Here is a 16,553-nt window from a genome sequence, read left to right on the forward strand (position 1 = left end):
TATGCATGTTATCATGCATGTAGTCCATGATGTAAAACAAACATCATGTAGTCGTAAATGTGACAAAGTCACACTCCAGGCAAGAACATGCAATCCTCTACAGACAGAGTCCCAAGCCCCTGATCGAACCGAGTACTTCCTGATTGTGAGATGACAACGCTAGCAACTGTAAAATTGTGCTGCCTTTATTGCATGTTTGTCTGACTTATAGAACTTATATGACTTTTAAACTTTTTAATGATAAAAGCACAGTGGTGCAGTGGTTAGTGCTGTTGACTCCCAGTCAGAAGGTTCCAGGTTCGATTCTTGCTGTGGCTTTTCATCAGAGATGTTAACATCATCCTTTCCAGGATGGGTCTTGAACCTGCAACCTTCTGACTGGAAGGCAACAATGCCAACCACTGCACTATTGATCACTCTTCCCTGACATGTTTAAAAGTTATATAAGTCAGACAAGCATGCAATAAAGACAGCAAAATGGTTGTCATTTCATAATCAGGAGCTTCTAGGTTTGATAGGGGGTCTGGAACTTAGTGTGGAGGATTGCAGGTTCTTGCTTGAATGTAATGTTTTACATTATGTCCAACATGCATAAGTTAGTCGTCATTATTATTATAATTATGGATGACAAACTTTACTTCCAGGTTATTAGTTTTGCACATAGAAAGTCAAAGGCAGGACTTGAACCCTGGACCTTTAGACTGGGAGACGACAACGCTGACAGCTGCACCACTGTGTTGGCTTACATACATTGAACGGAAGTCATACTTGTTAAATGTCGTAAAAAATAAAAAGAATATTTCATGCGATAGTATGACTTTTTGATCATATTTGGGACGACATGCTATAGTATGACTTTTTGATCATATTTGGGACGACATGCTACAGCAACTTCAGACCGAGACAACAACACTGACGACTGCACCAACGTACCGGCTAACATAAGATGAACAGAATTCTCACTTAATGTCGTCACAAATAGCACGAAAATGTCATAAAATAGCACGTCGTCCAAAATATAATAAAAAAAAATGGCATACATTTTTTTACGTGATTATTCAGAGTTGTGGATTTACAAACCACCAATCAGACGACTTGACAGAATTCAAAAAAACGTTTTATTAGAACAATACAGCAGATATAAAGGTCTGTTGCAATCAAACACTCCCATCGCAACGGAACGTGTGCGTCAACAGACAAATGATGCACTCCCCAAGAGAAATAAATTAATATAAACTCGATAAAACAGAAAAATGAGCAAAAGAAAAAAAAAGAGTAACGGTGAAAATACTGTCTTTTTCTCCTTCTAGGCAAAGTGTGATGCAAAGAAGAGACGCAGATCAATCCGGTCGCCGTTTAGGAACTCGCAAACCGACATTTCTAACAATCGTAGAAACACAAGATCAGAATCTAATATTTATATGGAAGTGTTGTTTTTATTGTGCAGGTGTAAGATTTTGGTATTGCCAGAAAACAAATTCAAAAACTTCACCTCGTATTAATCTCCAAGTGAAGTCTCAACATCCGAGACTCTTCACGAGCCCTTGAAGTCGATGTCGTGACTTTTCGAGAACACCGTCGGATTGTTTCGCGTTTTGTTTTTGCCGTTTTGCGGGGCGAGAGAGCCTCTCTGCTCGTCCCTCGCCTCTGAGCAATACATAAAAAAAAAAAAAAAAAAATAGAAAGAAAGAAAGAAAGAAAGCGAGAGAGAGAGAAGAGGAAAACATTTGAAATTAAAGCTTGCAATATAAATGATAACAGCGGTGGATGAATAAAAATACAACTCAATCAAAAAGATGTTTTCAGACAGATTATCCTTCATCTGTGTGGAGGCGAATCTTATAAAGAGTCAAGAGAAGAAGAGGACTTCAACAAACTGCACCTGTACTGTGATCGTTTAACCAAAATGATATAAACACCTCTGGGGACTAGTTTATATAAAAAAAAAAAAAAATACCTTAAACTTATGCGTGATGTGTTTTAATAAATCATTTAAGGGCACGTCATAGAAAAAAAGAAACTTATACTGGTGGGTTGTTTTTTTTAGGTACATGGGACAATTTACAGAAAGATAAATGAAAACCGCTACATTATCAGGATGATAATATACATCATGGTTCAGATTTGAAGTTTTCGGCCGAGCGCAAAATCTGTGAAATTTGAGATCCGACTCGGTGACGAACACAGAACGGGTACGGCCGGGACGGTGACTCTGCTGCCGCCCCGTTTGTATTTCTTTAAAAAAAAAAAGAAAAGAAAAGAAAAGACAAAAAGGTGAGGTCCCAGCTGCGCTGCAGACAAAATGCCAGCGCGTTTTGAAGCTGCTGCTTGTTAAGATTCAGGTGCTGCGCCTTGTATCTCCGGCTCACCTCCACCTCTCATCCGTACACGAACACACTTTAAACACATTAAAAGTTGTTCGAAGCGCTTCCCGACGACCGAACATGTTCTCCGCTGCAGCTCGCTGCTAGAACAAGCGAAGATGCAGCGCTCCTCATCTCCAATTGATTTATTCCCCCAACAAATCTATTTATTCTTGCCATGATTTTATATCTTTTTTTTTTTTTTTTTTTTTTTTAATATATATATATATATTTAATACAAATCTATAACCCAAAATTTAGAAATCTTATTTACATGAAAAAGGTTTTTTTTTTTTTTTTTTTTTTTTTTTACTTTTCAAAGTGACTATTAACCCCTCCTCCCCCTCCTCCCCCCCGTTTCCCGGCGTCCTCCCTTGCAAACCTTCACAATCAAGTTAGAAACCCCCGAGATGTTTTTTCACTCAATTCTTATTTGAATGCTGAAGTGACTTGAAAAACAGCATTCAGCGAGAAAAGAAAAGAAAAGAAAAGAAAAGAAAAACCCCACAATGTTGTTTTTTTTCTCCTTAAGCCACAATTATGCTTCCTCTTGAAATCAAAGCATTAATTAAGAGTAAAATTAAGGGTGACTGAAGGGAGGCTTTCGATTGTCTCCCGAACAAAAAGCAGGTACTTCCTGGAAAGAGTCTCAAAAACGGCTTTTATGAAACACTTCGTCTCGGAAGGGGTTTCGCACGCGGAGCCGGAGAGGTGGGGACGGACGGGGACGGACAGAGACGGACGGACAGAGGTAGAGAAAGGGAGTGGAAAAAAAAAAATAAAAAAAAAATACCTCGTCGGTCAGTTCTAATGATAGCGCCCCCTCTAGGCCATCCTGTGTCTCACGTGGCCACCTCGGTCTTCAGCTTGGGGTGGAGGGGTGGGGGGGGGGAGGTGGAGGGGAGGCGTGGGGAGGGGGGGGGGGCTGTGTGTGCATGTCTTAATGTTTGAGGAGCGCACCGTCGTTCTGTGCATATTACTCGACCCGGTGCCTCCCCGTAAAAAAAAAAAAAAAACCCACAACAATGTGCATCGGTGAACGAGTGAAGTCGGTGCGCGTTAGAGAGTGCCGTCCTCGGCGCAGCCGCCGCCCGCCGTGTAGCGAAACTCCTGCAGGTTGGAGACGCCGTGAAAATGAACGAAGGCTCCGGCGACCACCAGGATGTGGAACAACTGGTGGGAGTGAAACTACGGAAGAAGAAGAAGAAGAAGAAGAAGAAGAAGAAGAGAGAGGGGAAAAAAAACAAAACAACAACCAGAAAATAAGGAGGTGATCAACACGGCTGTTTATCGGACACTCACCCAGATGTCGCACTTGCCGGGGAAGAATCTCTCGGGGATGCGAGCGGCGTACAGACAGGCTCCGGTGATGTAGAGCGTCGCCATGAGCAGCAGCCAGCCCATCTGCCCCATGGTGGTGGCTTTGATCAGACCCTCGCTGATGACGAAGTGCAGAGTGGGAACCACGCCGCTCAGGCCGAGACCCACGAACACGCCTGTAGAGGACGTCGGGGAGCCGACGCCGGCGGGACAGGTGTTTAAAAAAAGAGGGTAAACAAAACCCCCTTTCACACTGGGAGCGAAACCGACGCTTTGTTTTTTTCCCCCCCGAAACATCCGACATCCGCCGCGACTTTACGGATAAACGCACCCGAAGCTTTACCTCTGGATTTATTTTTTTTTTGCCCGTCTGAATCTGCTCGTTGTCCCAGAGACACCGGACGCCTTCCTTAAACGCTCCGTCGTGTGGGAGGCATCGACGCGAGCAGCACGTGTTGCGGCGCGCCTGCACAAAGCGGACGTTTTAATCCGCTGCTTTTTGTCGTCGTCGTCACGGGAGACGGTCGGCCGGCAACGCTCCTCCCACTGAAACGATGTGGGAGAGAGCGTCCGACGGCAACTTATATTAATCTGCATTTCGCAACATTTCGCAATTTACACGAGATATTCCTCATTCAGCAAAATCTATCTGACAGCTGAACTCCACACTTCATTCAAGCCAACCGTCCCACTGTTCTTTGCCGGTCTCAGATGGACCGAATGATCCCGCGTCCGCCGCGTCTCTTGTCGAAACCGACCAGCGAAAGTCCGATGCTCCGTCTCTTCCAGCTTCGCTTTGGGCTTCACCAACTCCTCCGGGTCCCTTAGCGGTCGAATGTCCGCCGGGTTGTCCGTCTACAGTGAAAAAACATCATCCCGCCGCCTCGAGACGACGCGGGTGAAAGCGGTGACGCCGAACACGAGCCGTGAACTTGAGAAGCCGTCCGACCCGAGGAGCAACGAGGAAACGCACGAGTGTGAGAATTCTCACCAGATTCATCACGGCGACCACATTAGTAATCACACAAAGTTGATCTGGTGATAATATATCATTATTGATAAATAAAACAAAGATAAAGTGGAGACTCTACCTGCTCTGACTCCTCTGTACTGCGGCGTGGCGAAGAAGTCGCACTGGGAGACCGTGATGGCGGACAGTCCCAGTATACACACCACTATCAGGTAGATGAAGCAGGGCTGCGGGGAGCAGTAGAAGGAGTAGTACAACCAGGGGACGAAGGAGCCCATGATTAGGAAGGCGATCCCACTGTAGTCCAACCTAGAAACCCCAACAACAACAACAAAACACATTATGACATCTGCTGGCTTCACTTTGGGTTTTTTGTTTTTTTTTAGCTTTTAAGGACATTTTCTACAGCAGGATTTTCTTACTTGGAGAAGACTCTGGACACGCCTTCAGAGTGGCAGTAGACCGTGTGGAAGAGCCAGGAGAAAGAGAGGCAGAGGATGGCTCCCAGGAAAAACATCCCGATCACCACCTTCTCCTGGACCGGAGCCACGAACGACATGTTGGGCCTGAACATGTACATCAGACCGAGGCAGAGAAAAAACAAACAGCCTGCCGGGACAGGTGGAAAAGGTGACGGCGTGAGAGACGCAGAGGGAAAAACCACCACAAGGGGAGTGTGTGCTTTTCTATAAAAAATAAAAAAATAAAAAAAACTTGTTTCCACAGCAGTTTCATACGAAAAGTTTTGATCGATTTTATGTTTAATCAAACCAAAATAAATCAGCTGCTGCGAATAACCTTCCCACTATCTCGCTCCAGTTGCACTGTCTCTCTCCGGCCACTAGGTGGGAGCAGAGACCGAAAACAACAACTTGTTTACAGTCCAGGAGAAAAACTGATCAGGAGCTGATTTGTCTTCCAGGAGGTTCAGAAATAAGAGGCGGTTTTTGAAACGAGATAAAAGACGCACAGTCGCATAATACAAATTCAACTAATTCCAAGTCGCTCAACCCAAATCAAAATGTTGTAATGTTCTGGCTTTGCTGGATTGACTTTGTGTAAAATGGTGCTGAAAGCTGAGCAGCTTCTTTTCTTAGTCAAAGAGGTTTTGTTACCCAACAAGTCTGGTTAATTATAAGGATTAACTCCAGGATCAAACGGCGGCGAGTTGAGTAATACATTACAGAAATGGAAACAAACAACAATATGTTACTCTTATAACTTTGCCGTTAATATCCCCGTCCTCAATCCTAATCCTGCTGTAATGTGGTGATGGTGTGTGTGTGTGTGTGTGTGTGTGTGTGCGCTCGTCGTACCGAGCAGGTGTGTCCAGATGTTTCCCGTCTCCGTGTGGATTCTGAAGATGCTCTTGAAGCAGGCGCGGAACGAAGGCATGGGCGGCCTGTGGCCGTGGAGCAGGAAGTCGTTGTCCTTCAGCCAATCCGGGAGCACGTCGTGAGGTATGACTCGCCACCGACCCTCCCACACCTGATCGGTGAACAAAGGACGCCGGGACATCTCAATGCGAGTTCGTAAAATCGGAGCCCGGAGGCTGGCGCACGTGGAAAATCGCTCCTAATCAAATTTAAAAATGTTCCTTTTATGAGCAGCAGCTGGTCGTTCATTCAACGTCCTGAAAACAGGACGCGCGTGGGTTGCGTTTGCGCGGAAGAGTTGCGGTGCAGTACGCGAGCGCGTGTAGTTTTCGGCGCGAGTGTGGAGTGAACATTAATTCCACTAATTCACAACGCAGACTCTCGGCGTGTGCGAGGGTTCATGCGGGGCCACGTTTCAGCGGCGGCGTCCCAAGAGCAGATCCTCCGACTCCCTCCGGCGTCGGCCTACTTTCTCATTTTTGAAATTTCAAAATTAAGCTCACGCGTTTGATTAGATCCGTCAGAACCAAAATAAAGTTCCCGGCGAAGTGGGAGGCAGAAATCAACCAGCCGCGCGCGCTTTGTTAACTTTGCACTCGTAAACTGGTCGAATCATCATTAAAATGTTGGATGTTTTCCCAGTTGGGTTCGTGCCCACAACTTGAAGTGATAAAAGTACAACGAAAAAAAAAAAAAAATCTAAAGTGAAGTGCACACAATCTTAGTCGTTTTTATTGGTTCCTTTTATTATGTGGCTTTATGAAGTGTTGTTGCTATAAAGCTTCCTCTGGAAAACAAAACGGCAGCTTTTGGGAGGAGAAACAAATTTGCAGCGGAATTAAAAAGCTCCTAAACGTCTCCACGCGAGTTCAAGGGAAGGACCGAGGGGGACCGCGGGCGTGTCGTCGGCGTGTTCGTTACCTTGTGTACGAACTCCTCCATCCTCTCCATGGCGTGGTGGGCCTGCAGCAACGGCGTCATCCCCATGAAACCTTCATCGACGCTTCTCTCATCCTCCTCCTCCTGCTGCCGCTCTTTCTCCTCTCCTCCTCTTCCTCGGTCATCCTCCTCCTTTCTCCTTCTGTCCTCGTCGCAATCCGGGACGCTCTGAAAAAGAAAAAGAAACGCACACGTTTGTTGGGATTTCAGAGGGCCGGCTGTTTTATGAATGCTCGGGACTTCGTCGCTCGTTCGTTTGGGATTTCTTTCAGCTCAACTGGGAATGAATCGCCGACTAGTTTTGATAAAATCGACGTCATTTTTAGAATGAAAGAATTGTACAATTCAGTTTCGAGCATCCTAAATGTGAACATTTTCCCGCTTCCTTTAGTCCTCCGTCACAACAAACTTGGTGGTGGGTTGTCGGTCGAGACGACGCGAGACCTTTTCAGGCCGCCGGGAAGCTCTCGCCAACAACAACAAAAAAATGTCAGGCCGCCTTTAAAATAGTCGACGGATTAATCGATGAAGAAAACTAATCTTCAGTTCGGGCCCCAGAATGAAGCGTAAGACAGAAGAAGTGACCTTCAACGTGAACCTGCCACGAGTACGCGGCGCCCACTTCAGGCGAGTCTTTATTGATCTGATCTTGCGTAACCCTCCTCTCGCACGCAAACGTGATAAGAGAACTTCCTCCCAGCGTCCCCGTGGATCGTTCGGCGTCTCGACGACGACTCGGGATTTGCGGTGACGACCGTGAGGCGACGCGAGCGGTGAAATGTGATCGTACAGTGAGGAAATCTGTCCCGGTGCTGCAACCGCGTTCCTCGCACCGCCACTTCAGAGCGCCGCGTGAACGGAGAGAGTCTGCGTTTTATGTGTATTGAGCTGAACTGGTTAGTTGTCGTGGGGATTTGCAGCAAAGACACGAGCCGTGTTGACATGAATATTCTGATTTAAAGTGGTTGTAAAATTCAAAACGGAAAGAAATGTTTTGTATAAACGCTGTAAATCAGAATTAAAAAAAAAAAAAAAAGAAGGCCCAAACCAACTGAAATTTTGCAAGAAAAACTGACCGGCGGCAACCGGCAGTGACGTCACTCGTTGGTTTGTGAGCTGCTGCTCTGAAGCCTCCAAATTCGGATGTTGTCCGTCGTCGTCTCGCCAGAAGGGACCGAACGAGCCGGGGAGGAGCGAGCGGCGACTCAATCCGAATCATTTTTCCAGACCCGGAAGCCACGTCGTCCCCTTTTACACACAGCCTACTGCTGCATATGTATGAACCAATCGGCGGCTTTCACCTCCGAGATCAGACTGAAGGAATAAATCTAATCAAGGCAAGCAGCGGTTATATAAAAGCCTCTGAAATCAACATAATCTTGGGGTAAGTGTGTTATTTGTTGTGCCATTAATCACCTCACGACGACTCTCAAAACGGAAGAGAGCGTGCGGACACGCGCAGACTGAGAAACGAATGACGACTAATTGCAACGCTGCTCGTCGGTATTGTGCGTTTCTTATCAGACCGTTTCAATTATTTTTTTTTTGCATTTCTAATAAGAGTATATTTTAGGAAAACGGAGATAATTATATTGCACAGATGTGGACACGGTCACACTTATAACTGGAAGCTTCGGCAGACAGCGCGAACTCGATCTAACACGAGGGCCGTCGCAGCTGGCGAGCCGACGACAGAATTAATATGGCTGCCGCTTTGTGATGAATACACAGTCATTCATCATAACTGACACACACACAAAACAGTTACACACACACACACACACACACACACACACACACACACACACACACACACACACACACACACACACAGCGCACCGACGCTGTGTGTGGAATCAGGTGGAGAAAAAAAAACGATAAGGCTCAGAGGCACGTACGCATTTAAACATGTAGTGGTGAAAATACACAGTTCTTTTAACACACACACACACACACACACACACACACACACACACACACACACACACACACACACACACACACACACACACACACACACACACACACACAGAAAGGAAATGATCAGTAAAGATGGTTTTTTTACTACTCCAGAGGAGAGAAACAAAAAAAAAGAGACAAGATTGAAGAAATCGGGAGGAAAAAAAAAAAAAGACACGAGAACAAGAGAACTGCAGAAAGAGAGAGTCCTGTATATATATATATATATATATATATTTAAAATATATAATGCATGACTAACCCATTTTAAAAACCCACCAGCGACACACGCTGTAACAGCATGGTGCCTGCTTGTGTGAGTGCGTGTTGACCAGGATGTGTCATCTGCAGACGTTCACTTTTCCGTCCCTAAAAATCCTACTTTGTTTGTCTTGCATCCTGTCTGGACACTGTGTGTCTGTGTTTAGCAACGCACGGGGACAACTCTCAGTCTGCTGCGATGTAAAGAAGAAGCAAACACACACACACACATATATACACCCACGCATATACACACACGCATATATACACCCACGCACGGCGTTTCATTCACAGCTGAAGGCGAGCAACTGTTTAACGACGTTCTCATAAATTCACTGCGTTTCAGAGCCGAGATAAAGATGACACTTGACATCGATTCTGTGCGTGCGAGGGTAAGCGGCGGTGATTGAGTACACTATGTGAGCGGAGGGTATTTGGGTGGCTGCCAAATAGTCACGTGTGCTCTGCGGTCTTTGTGTGTGTGTGTGTGTGGTAATAACCTTTCTCGTGCGTCCATGCATGCATGTAATGTAGGTGTAGGCTTAAATCCAGATGCTACCGGTCTCACGGTACGCTGAGGTTACTCTTGAAGGGTGTGAATAACTGTGTGTGTGTGTGTGTGTGTAGGAGGGACAATAGGGTGTCCTCTAAGCATATACAAGATGCCATCACTAAATCTGTCCCTCCTGAGAAGCCACACACACTCTCTCACCCACACACACACACACACACACACAACAATGAGGCAGCATCTGCTGCACTGGAACAGTAAATATTCCCGTCACACTGCTGCATTGTACTGGACCACTACTGGGTGTATCGTGTCATCACATGGTGTGAACTAATTATTGTGTGATAAACAATAAAAAGCAGGAAGTCGTGTTTCTACACTATATTCCCCCATTCAGCGGTAAAATGCTGAATAAGCACCGAACCTGCTCTGGTGTCGTTTCAACAGAAAAGATTGAAATGATTCTTTGATGAAAGCAACGGCGTCGTGTCAACAATAACAATGCAGGAAGTGGACTTAACAAAACGATCATTGTGACCGTCGCGTCAGTTAATCGGTGCGTCAAGATGACGACGTGGCAGCTACTGCAGTTTGATAATCAATCGATTAACATTCCTGCAGATAAATGAGTTTTCAATTGGTTATCAGACAAATTAATATTTATCTCTTTGGGCTTCAGGAAATTGTTCAAGGCATTTTTCTTTGTTTTCTTACATTTTTTTTTAACACCAAAGATGAATCCAGCCTGTTAATCGAGGATGAACATGCCTAGTTGCAGCCCAAGTATGTTGTAAGTATCATTGAGCGAACTGCTGAAAGGAAGTAAAAGGTGTAAGAGTGGAATACGTGAAGTATTATCAACTGACAATAAGAAGGTCAAGGGTCAAAGGTCAGCCCAGAGACGATTTATGGGACAATTATTTCCGTGTCCCTGATGAGAAAACTTCTGAAACTAAACAAATCCTTTTAAAAACCTGAATGGGATGGATGGAAAAAAGTATTTTCACAAAACTACAACCAAAGCTGATTGTTTGCTTCTTACATCTATTACATATTCTGCCACAGATTGGTTTCCTGCCCTGATCCTGAGAATCATGCTTAAATATGGGTGTTGTCCGTTTGTCAGCGTCTAACTTTATCCCACATGAAGTAATGAAAAGGGTTGATTGTAAAGAGGAGGCTCTGCGTGCCTGCAGATATTGACAGGAAAATAAATTTAAAAAAATAAAATTAAAATAAAAAAGGTCCGGCTGTAAGTTTGAGACAAGAAAAAAAAAAAAAAAAAAACGACCCCCTTTCCTCCTGCAGAACATCGGTTCAGCTGCACTAAACTCAACCCAGACTGTGAACGCCGCGGCGTCGAGGCTTAGCAGCAGGTGATGCAGAGGGTTCGGCCGTCGACCGCTCAGCTGAAGTTGCTGTAAACACAAGAAGGTTCAGACAGGACGGGGAAGGGCACCAGCGAAGTAGGCGAATATTCTTGGGAGGTTTGGGCCATCACTCACTCACACACACACACACACACACACACACACACACACACTAATGCACTTCCATTAAGTCACATGTTTTTGATAGTGCGGTATGCCAGAAACATGTGACTCTGCCCCAGCTGCTCCGACAGGACATTACGGCGGCGGCGGGGAGCCCGTGGAGTCAAATTTCACTCCGTGCGGAAGATACGCCGAAGATACGACCCCCCCCCCCCCCCCATCCCTCCGGGAAGTTTCCATCCTTGGCTCGCTAAATAACAGCTCATCATGGAAGACTAAATCAGCGCGGAGGTCAGTGAGAGCAGGCGGGCTGCTCGTCTCACCCAGTCACATGTCTCTTGGCAAACCGTCATCTCGGCGGTTGCCACATTTCAGCAGAGCAATGTTCAATTTTTTTTTTCTAGGAACGAGTTACCCGGGAATCACCTCAGAGGCTCTTCACAAACGGAATCAGACGCGATGGCGTGTTCGGCACATTAAAAGGCTGTTACTGAAGCAGACATTTGGCTTCAGGGGGAGTTCGGAGGAATCTTACAGAGGCAGGGTGGCGACAACTAGGGCTGCAAATAAAGATTATTTTCATCGTCACTCAATCTGGCGATTGCCTTCTCAGCTAATCACTCGACTGCTTGGTCTATTAAATTTCAGAAAGCGATAAATACCAATCACTATATCCCAACGCTCATTGGGAAACGCTCATTTCACCCCACTGACGGTCCAAGAAAATATTCAGTTTAAGATAATAAAAAGACTGAAGAACAGCAAATGAATTCACATTTGCAGAGCGAGAAGCAGTTTTATCTAAAAATAAAAACATCACTGGAGAATTTTCTGTCACGGAGGTCGTCGTTTCAGCTCTACAAGAGAAGCAGTGTATTTTGTTTTTAAAGGGTTGGCATGGACGGGCTGATGTACATGTTAGTGAGGGTGTGTGTCTCCTAACGAGGGGAAATAAGACTTATCAGTGCACTGCAGGCACAGCCCAAGTTTCACCTTAATCGTCCGGTGACTCGCTCATTTCAACGTTTTCATCAGTTTCACCACGTCAAGTTCACCGACTGAAAAAGTTGAGTTTCTCTGATCTAAAATGAAAAGCAGTCCACCTATGTGCTGATCAGACAAAATCCAGTTACATTATTTTATTCCCAACGATTTGAGCTTTATTTACTTTTTTCAGGACAAATCGTGATTTTTTTTTTTTTTTTTTTTTTTTTACCGCTTAAACAATTAACTGAGAACAATATTTCTTCCTAAACGGGAACAGATTGAATGAATTTCCTCGGGCTGGCCCCGACGAAATATTCTCCTCTACCGGAGCAGAGCAGCGATGGAGGCAGCATGCTTCTTTCTGATGGCTGAGTTTTACTCTTTGTGGAAAATAAAAGGTCATACACTTCATACTGTGATGATTTAAGAGTCTCAATCTATCATTTCAGCATAAAATGACCAAACCAAGGTATATAAATGATCAAAAATGGGAAGTCGTTCAATTTGAAGGTGTTTAAGTTTTCCATCTTTGGACGAAGCACATGGTTCTGGATTAGTCCAGTGACTTTGTTTCGTTGTTGACAGGAAGGGTCAGATTGTGTAAATGATCCCGATCGATTTCTCTTTACTTTTGGACTTCGTTGACGCACCGACTCCAAATGTGGCGCATGTGCTGCACTCTGGATCTGTCAGATGGTGCGGGGCAAAGTGTGACAGCAGGGAGACTTCCAAACACTTTTCGCACAAGCAGGAGCTCAGAAGCGAGTCTTGGATGATACGCAGACGTGGGAACAGGAGGAAATCCTGCGAGACGCCGCTTTTAATAAGGCAGTTTTTCTTAAAAGGCCCTGAAGACAAAATCTCCTCCTCTGTTTCACACACACGCACACAAAAAGCGTATATTCAGCTCCCTTCAGACTCATTATCTATTGTGTATGTAGAGCTGGTCTCTCTCTCTCTCTCTCTCTCTCTCTCTCTCTCACACACACACACACACACACACACACACACACACACACACACACACACACACACACACAGTGTGTGTTACGAGGGATCCTCCGCTCTGCTCTGCTCCACAGATACGCCCGACACAGAGGCGGAAAAAGATTCGGAGGAACAATTCTTTCAGTGAAACGTGGAACTCTGGACTCGATGTAAACAACGTCACGTGCCGACTGCACAGTCGAGGGCGGGATCCAGGAAACAGCTGCCAGCCGACACGGACACAGCGGAGACTCAGCGGACCAATGGCGGGCGAGCCTGAGGGGAAGAGCTCACCCTTGTACACTGTAACCCCTGCGCAGCTCGTGGCGAATCAACACGTGACTCCCACATGCACAAACGCTCTCCTGGGACAATAGCGATTCGGAAAAGACGGCGCGACCCTCGAAAACAGGCAGAGCATGTTCCAAACACGGGCCCGCACATGCTCGCCTGGAAGAAAAAAAAAAAAAACAGCGCTCGAGATGACCTGCTCTGTCTGTTCTCGCCCGTGACCGTGAGGAGAGCATGAAAAAAAAATGCGCATCAGCAACAAAGAGACGCAGATTTTGATCAAACTTTTCATAGTTGGAGGGCTTAAACCAAAAAAAAAAAGCCGTTTTTTTTCCCAAGCTCCTTGTGTTTTCTTTGGTGCTTTTCTTGCCTCATTGGATGGAGAATGTTAAAGAGATTTGATTCTGTAAATCCATAGAACATGTGAGTTTAGTCGCTTTGTAGTTTCTCATTAGAACAAGACAAGACTAATCCAGTGGTTTTTTTCAAACGGACAACGATCTACTATTTAAATCCCTTTAAAAAAAACATGACCATCTTATGTTTTTCAGATGAGACAATACACGTGATCACGTATGACGTGCGTTTATCACATGTTGCAACATCTGATAAAATGGGGAAAGTATGTGTAAATTTTCACAGAGGAATCTACAATGAGCTTCACACATTAGAGACTTTTAAAATGTTCTAAAACCCCAATCACACGTGATCATTTGAGTTTTTGTGAAACATTTGAAATTCATGTTTTTTCTGTAAAGGAAGACTTTCCAAATACAGAAAGGAACAAATTCTAATCATAAAAATTGATTTAGCGGGTTTTGTGGAGTACAGAAAAAAAAAAAAAAGATAATTTAACCATTTCTTTTCAAGGGGCTCATTTTCCAGCAGCAATTGTTTATGGGTGAAATCTATTTTGGGCCACTGTGTATCAGGTGAACACGTTAAAAAAAAACAAAAAAAAAACACGCTGGTGGCCACTACCAGGTGGCAGGACGTGGAACATTATGAGTAATTTGTTCCCTACAACGTTCAAGGTTTTAATAACCGAGAGGAATCCTAGAATAACCTGATGATTACGGATGACCGGGGACACAAAAACAAAGTGAAACCTGATGTTACTTTAACCTGACATGTGTGACAGCAATAAAAGCTCTGAGCACAAAAAGAGGACGTGGCAAAGCATCTCAGGGCCACAACGTTGTGCACTCTTCACTGGTGTTTGTTCACTATTACTGATGTTAGTGGCACTTGCCTTTTTTGCATTTGTCGAAGTGTGTGTGTGTGTGTGCAAAATAAAATTGTGCGTGTTTTTATTCTCTAAAAAGATTTTTTTTTAAAAAGCTTTTTAAAGAACAGGATAATGTTATCAGACTTTATTGGGTTCTTTGGCTATTTTTAGCCGTTTTCTCTTTTCACTGAAAAATCTAATTTTCATTAGTAGCGTCGGGACAGAGTTTCAATTGAACCCGACTCGCCTCACAGCTAATTCCACTCACAATTCCTCCAAGTCTTACTTACCTGAATTGAATTAAATGAGCTGTAATGTAATTGAGCTTTAATGGCACAGGAAGGCCGGCACTTATGGGTTATAAATGCACATGTAAACAGAAAAATACGGCATTTTAGATTGTTACTTTTAAAGGCTTTTTTTTTTTTTAATGATCCGTTTATGGGCAATAAATTCTCCTATAAAATACATCTTGCTAAGATAGTGGGCTGAAATTGTTGGCAGGTAAAACACTATTGTTTCAAAATGCTTATCTGCAACTGTGCGATCAGGAAAAGACTCAAATACCAGAATCCCATCGGGACAAGTTCAAAAAGATCTGAAAACAACAGGAAACTTCACAGGAAAAGATTAGAGCGTGTTTGTTACTTAAGACTACACTTTTAAAAAGGAAATCTCCCTTGTAACATAAAATCAAATCTAGACATAAAAAAAAAAAAAAAATACAGCTCAAACTGCCAAAGAAAGAGACAGAAAGGCCTCCAATCTGATGGCAAACAACTGGATGTGCGATACCAACCCCGAAGCTAAACCTCACACTCAAACACGTTTTGAGACGCACACTTAACACCTTCGCAAAATGCTGAAAAATTCAAGGGGCAGCCTGTGTGGTGTTAAGACAGCCTGCCCTCGCTGACTGGGGGGGCCGGGGCGCCTGACGCCTTCTCGGGTATCCGCGTTGCGTTACAGCAGGTAAAAAGGCTGCGCGCACACACACACACACACACACACTATTGTGTTACAGCCGAACCACGCTCTGCTGATTGCCTTTCACGCTGAACAATAGAGCGGCAGCTTTGACCACACACACACATGGTCTTAAAAAGGAACACAAGTGCCGCCTCGGTGGGAGAGTGTCGGGCACATTTGTTTGTTCAGTTTAATAGGTTGCCTTCATGAGAAGCTAATCACACAGATTTTTTTGGTAATGTGTTTGCTCTCCTTCCGGGAAGTCGCCTGGATATCGTCGGCGCTATTTCGGGAGTTGTGAACCTCGCACGCGTTCGATAGCCGCATCACTTCAGACCCGGGGTGGAAAAACTCAAATTGAGCGTCAGGCAGAGTCGACCCCGTCATAATGTGACTGCTAATTACTATTTCACCGGATGACTCATCCTCCGAGTTTGAAACGCCTCGAAGGTGGTGAGAGGGTGTCGATAATAAGTGGAGGTTGGAAACCTTGGGAACCAGGCTCACGATCACGCCGTGCGAAATCGAGCTCCAAGAAGCTGCTGGTAAAACCTGATTACATTCAAGACCCCGTAAGCCTCACATAAGTCTCCTTCAGCAACTATTTCTGAGGCGCCCTTAAGCATGGCATTAAACACCCAACTGTTCTCTCCAGGACGCCGAGTTGTAGTAGCAGAAGACATTTAAAGTTGGTGTGTTTTTAACTCTTATCTACATCGTTTTGACCTCTGTTAATGAAAAACCTTGTGATCCTTTTAGTAAATATACTTTTATGTAATCACGGTCACAAGTTGTCACGCCTGTTTTTATGGTAGTCATGAGTGTATTCATTTAAGTACTCCTCACTGGGAGTGTGATAGTGCGTTACCTTGATTCTTGCAATCTGGTTTATGTGCTGT

The 16,553-nt window shown here is 44.7% G+C and overlaps 1 protein-coding gene across 1 annotated transcript in view; it reads right to left on the reverse strand.

Moving 5' to 3' along the window:
• Nucleotides 1–1,099: 1,099 nt before the first annotated feature.
• The window catches only part of LOC138621697 (adiponectin receptor protein 2-like), a 29,620-nt gene continuing 14,166 nt past the window's right edge, over nucleotides 1,100–16,553 (reverse strand). Inside the window, exons 5-10 of the mRNA XM_069699931.1 lie at nucleotides 6,951–7,136; nucleotides 5,970–6,141; nucleotides 5,076–5,262; nucleotides 4,775–4,962; nucleotides 3,666–3,859; nucleotides 1,100–3,551 (exon numbers count right to left, since the gene is read on the reverse strand). Coding sequence (XP_069556032.1) covers nucleotides 3,423–3,551; nucleotides 3,666–3,859; nucleotides 4,775–4,962; nucleotides 5,076–5,262; nucleotides 5,970–6,141; nucleotides 6,951–7,136 — 1,056 coding nt within the window. The 3' untranslated portion in view covers nucleotides 1,100–3,422. The remainder of the gene's footprint in view (nucleotides 3,552–3,665; nucleotides 3,860–4,774; nucleotides 4,963–5,075; nucleotides 5,263–5,969; nucleotides 6,142–6,950; nucleotides 7,137–16,553) is intronic.

This window comes from Brachyistius frenatus, unplaced genomic scaffold (genome assembly GCF_029030835.1).
Source record: "Brachyistius frenatus isolate BFR_SWC_R1_liver_20210118 unplaced genomic scaffold, ASM2903083v1 Contig_32, whole genome shotgun sequence".
Lineage (NCBI taxonomy): Eukaryota > Metazoa > Chordata > Actinopteri > Embiotocidae > Brachyistius > Brachyistius frenatus.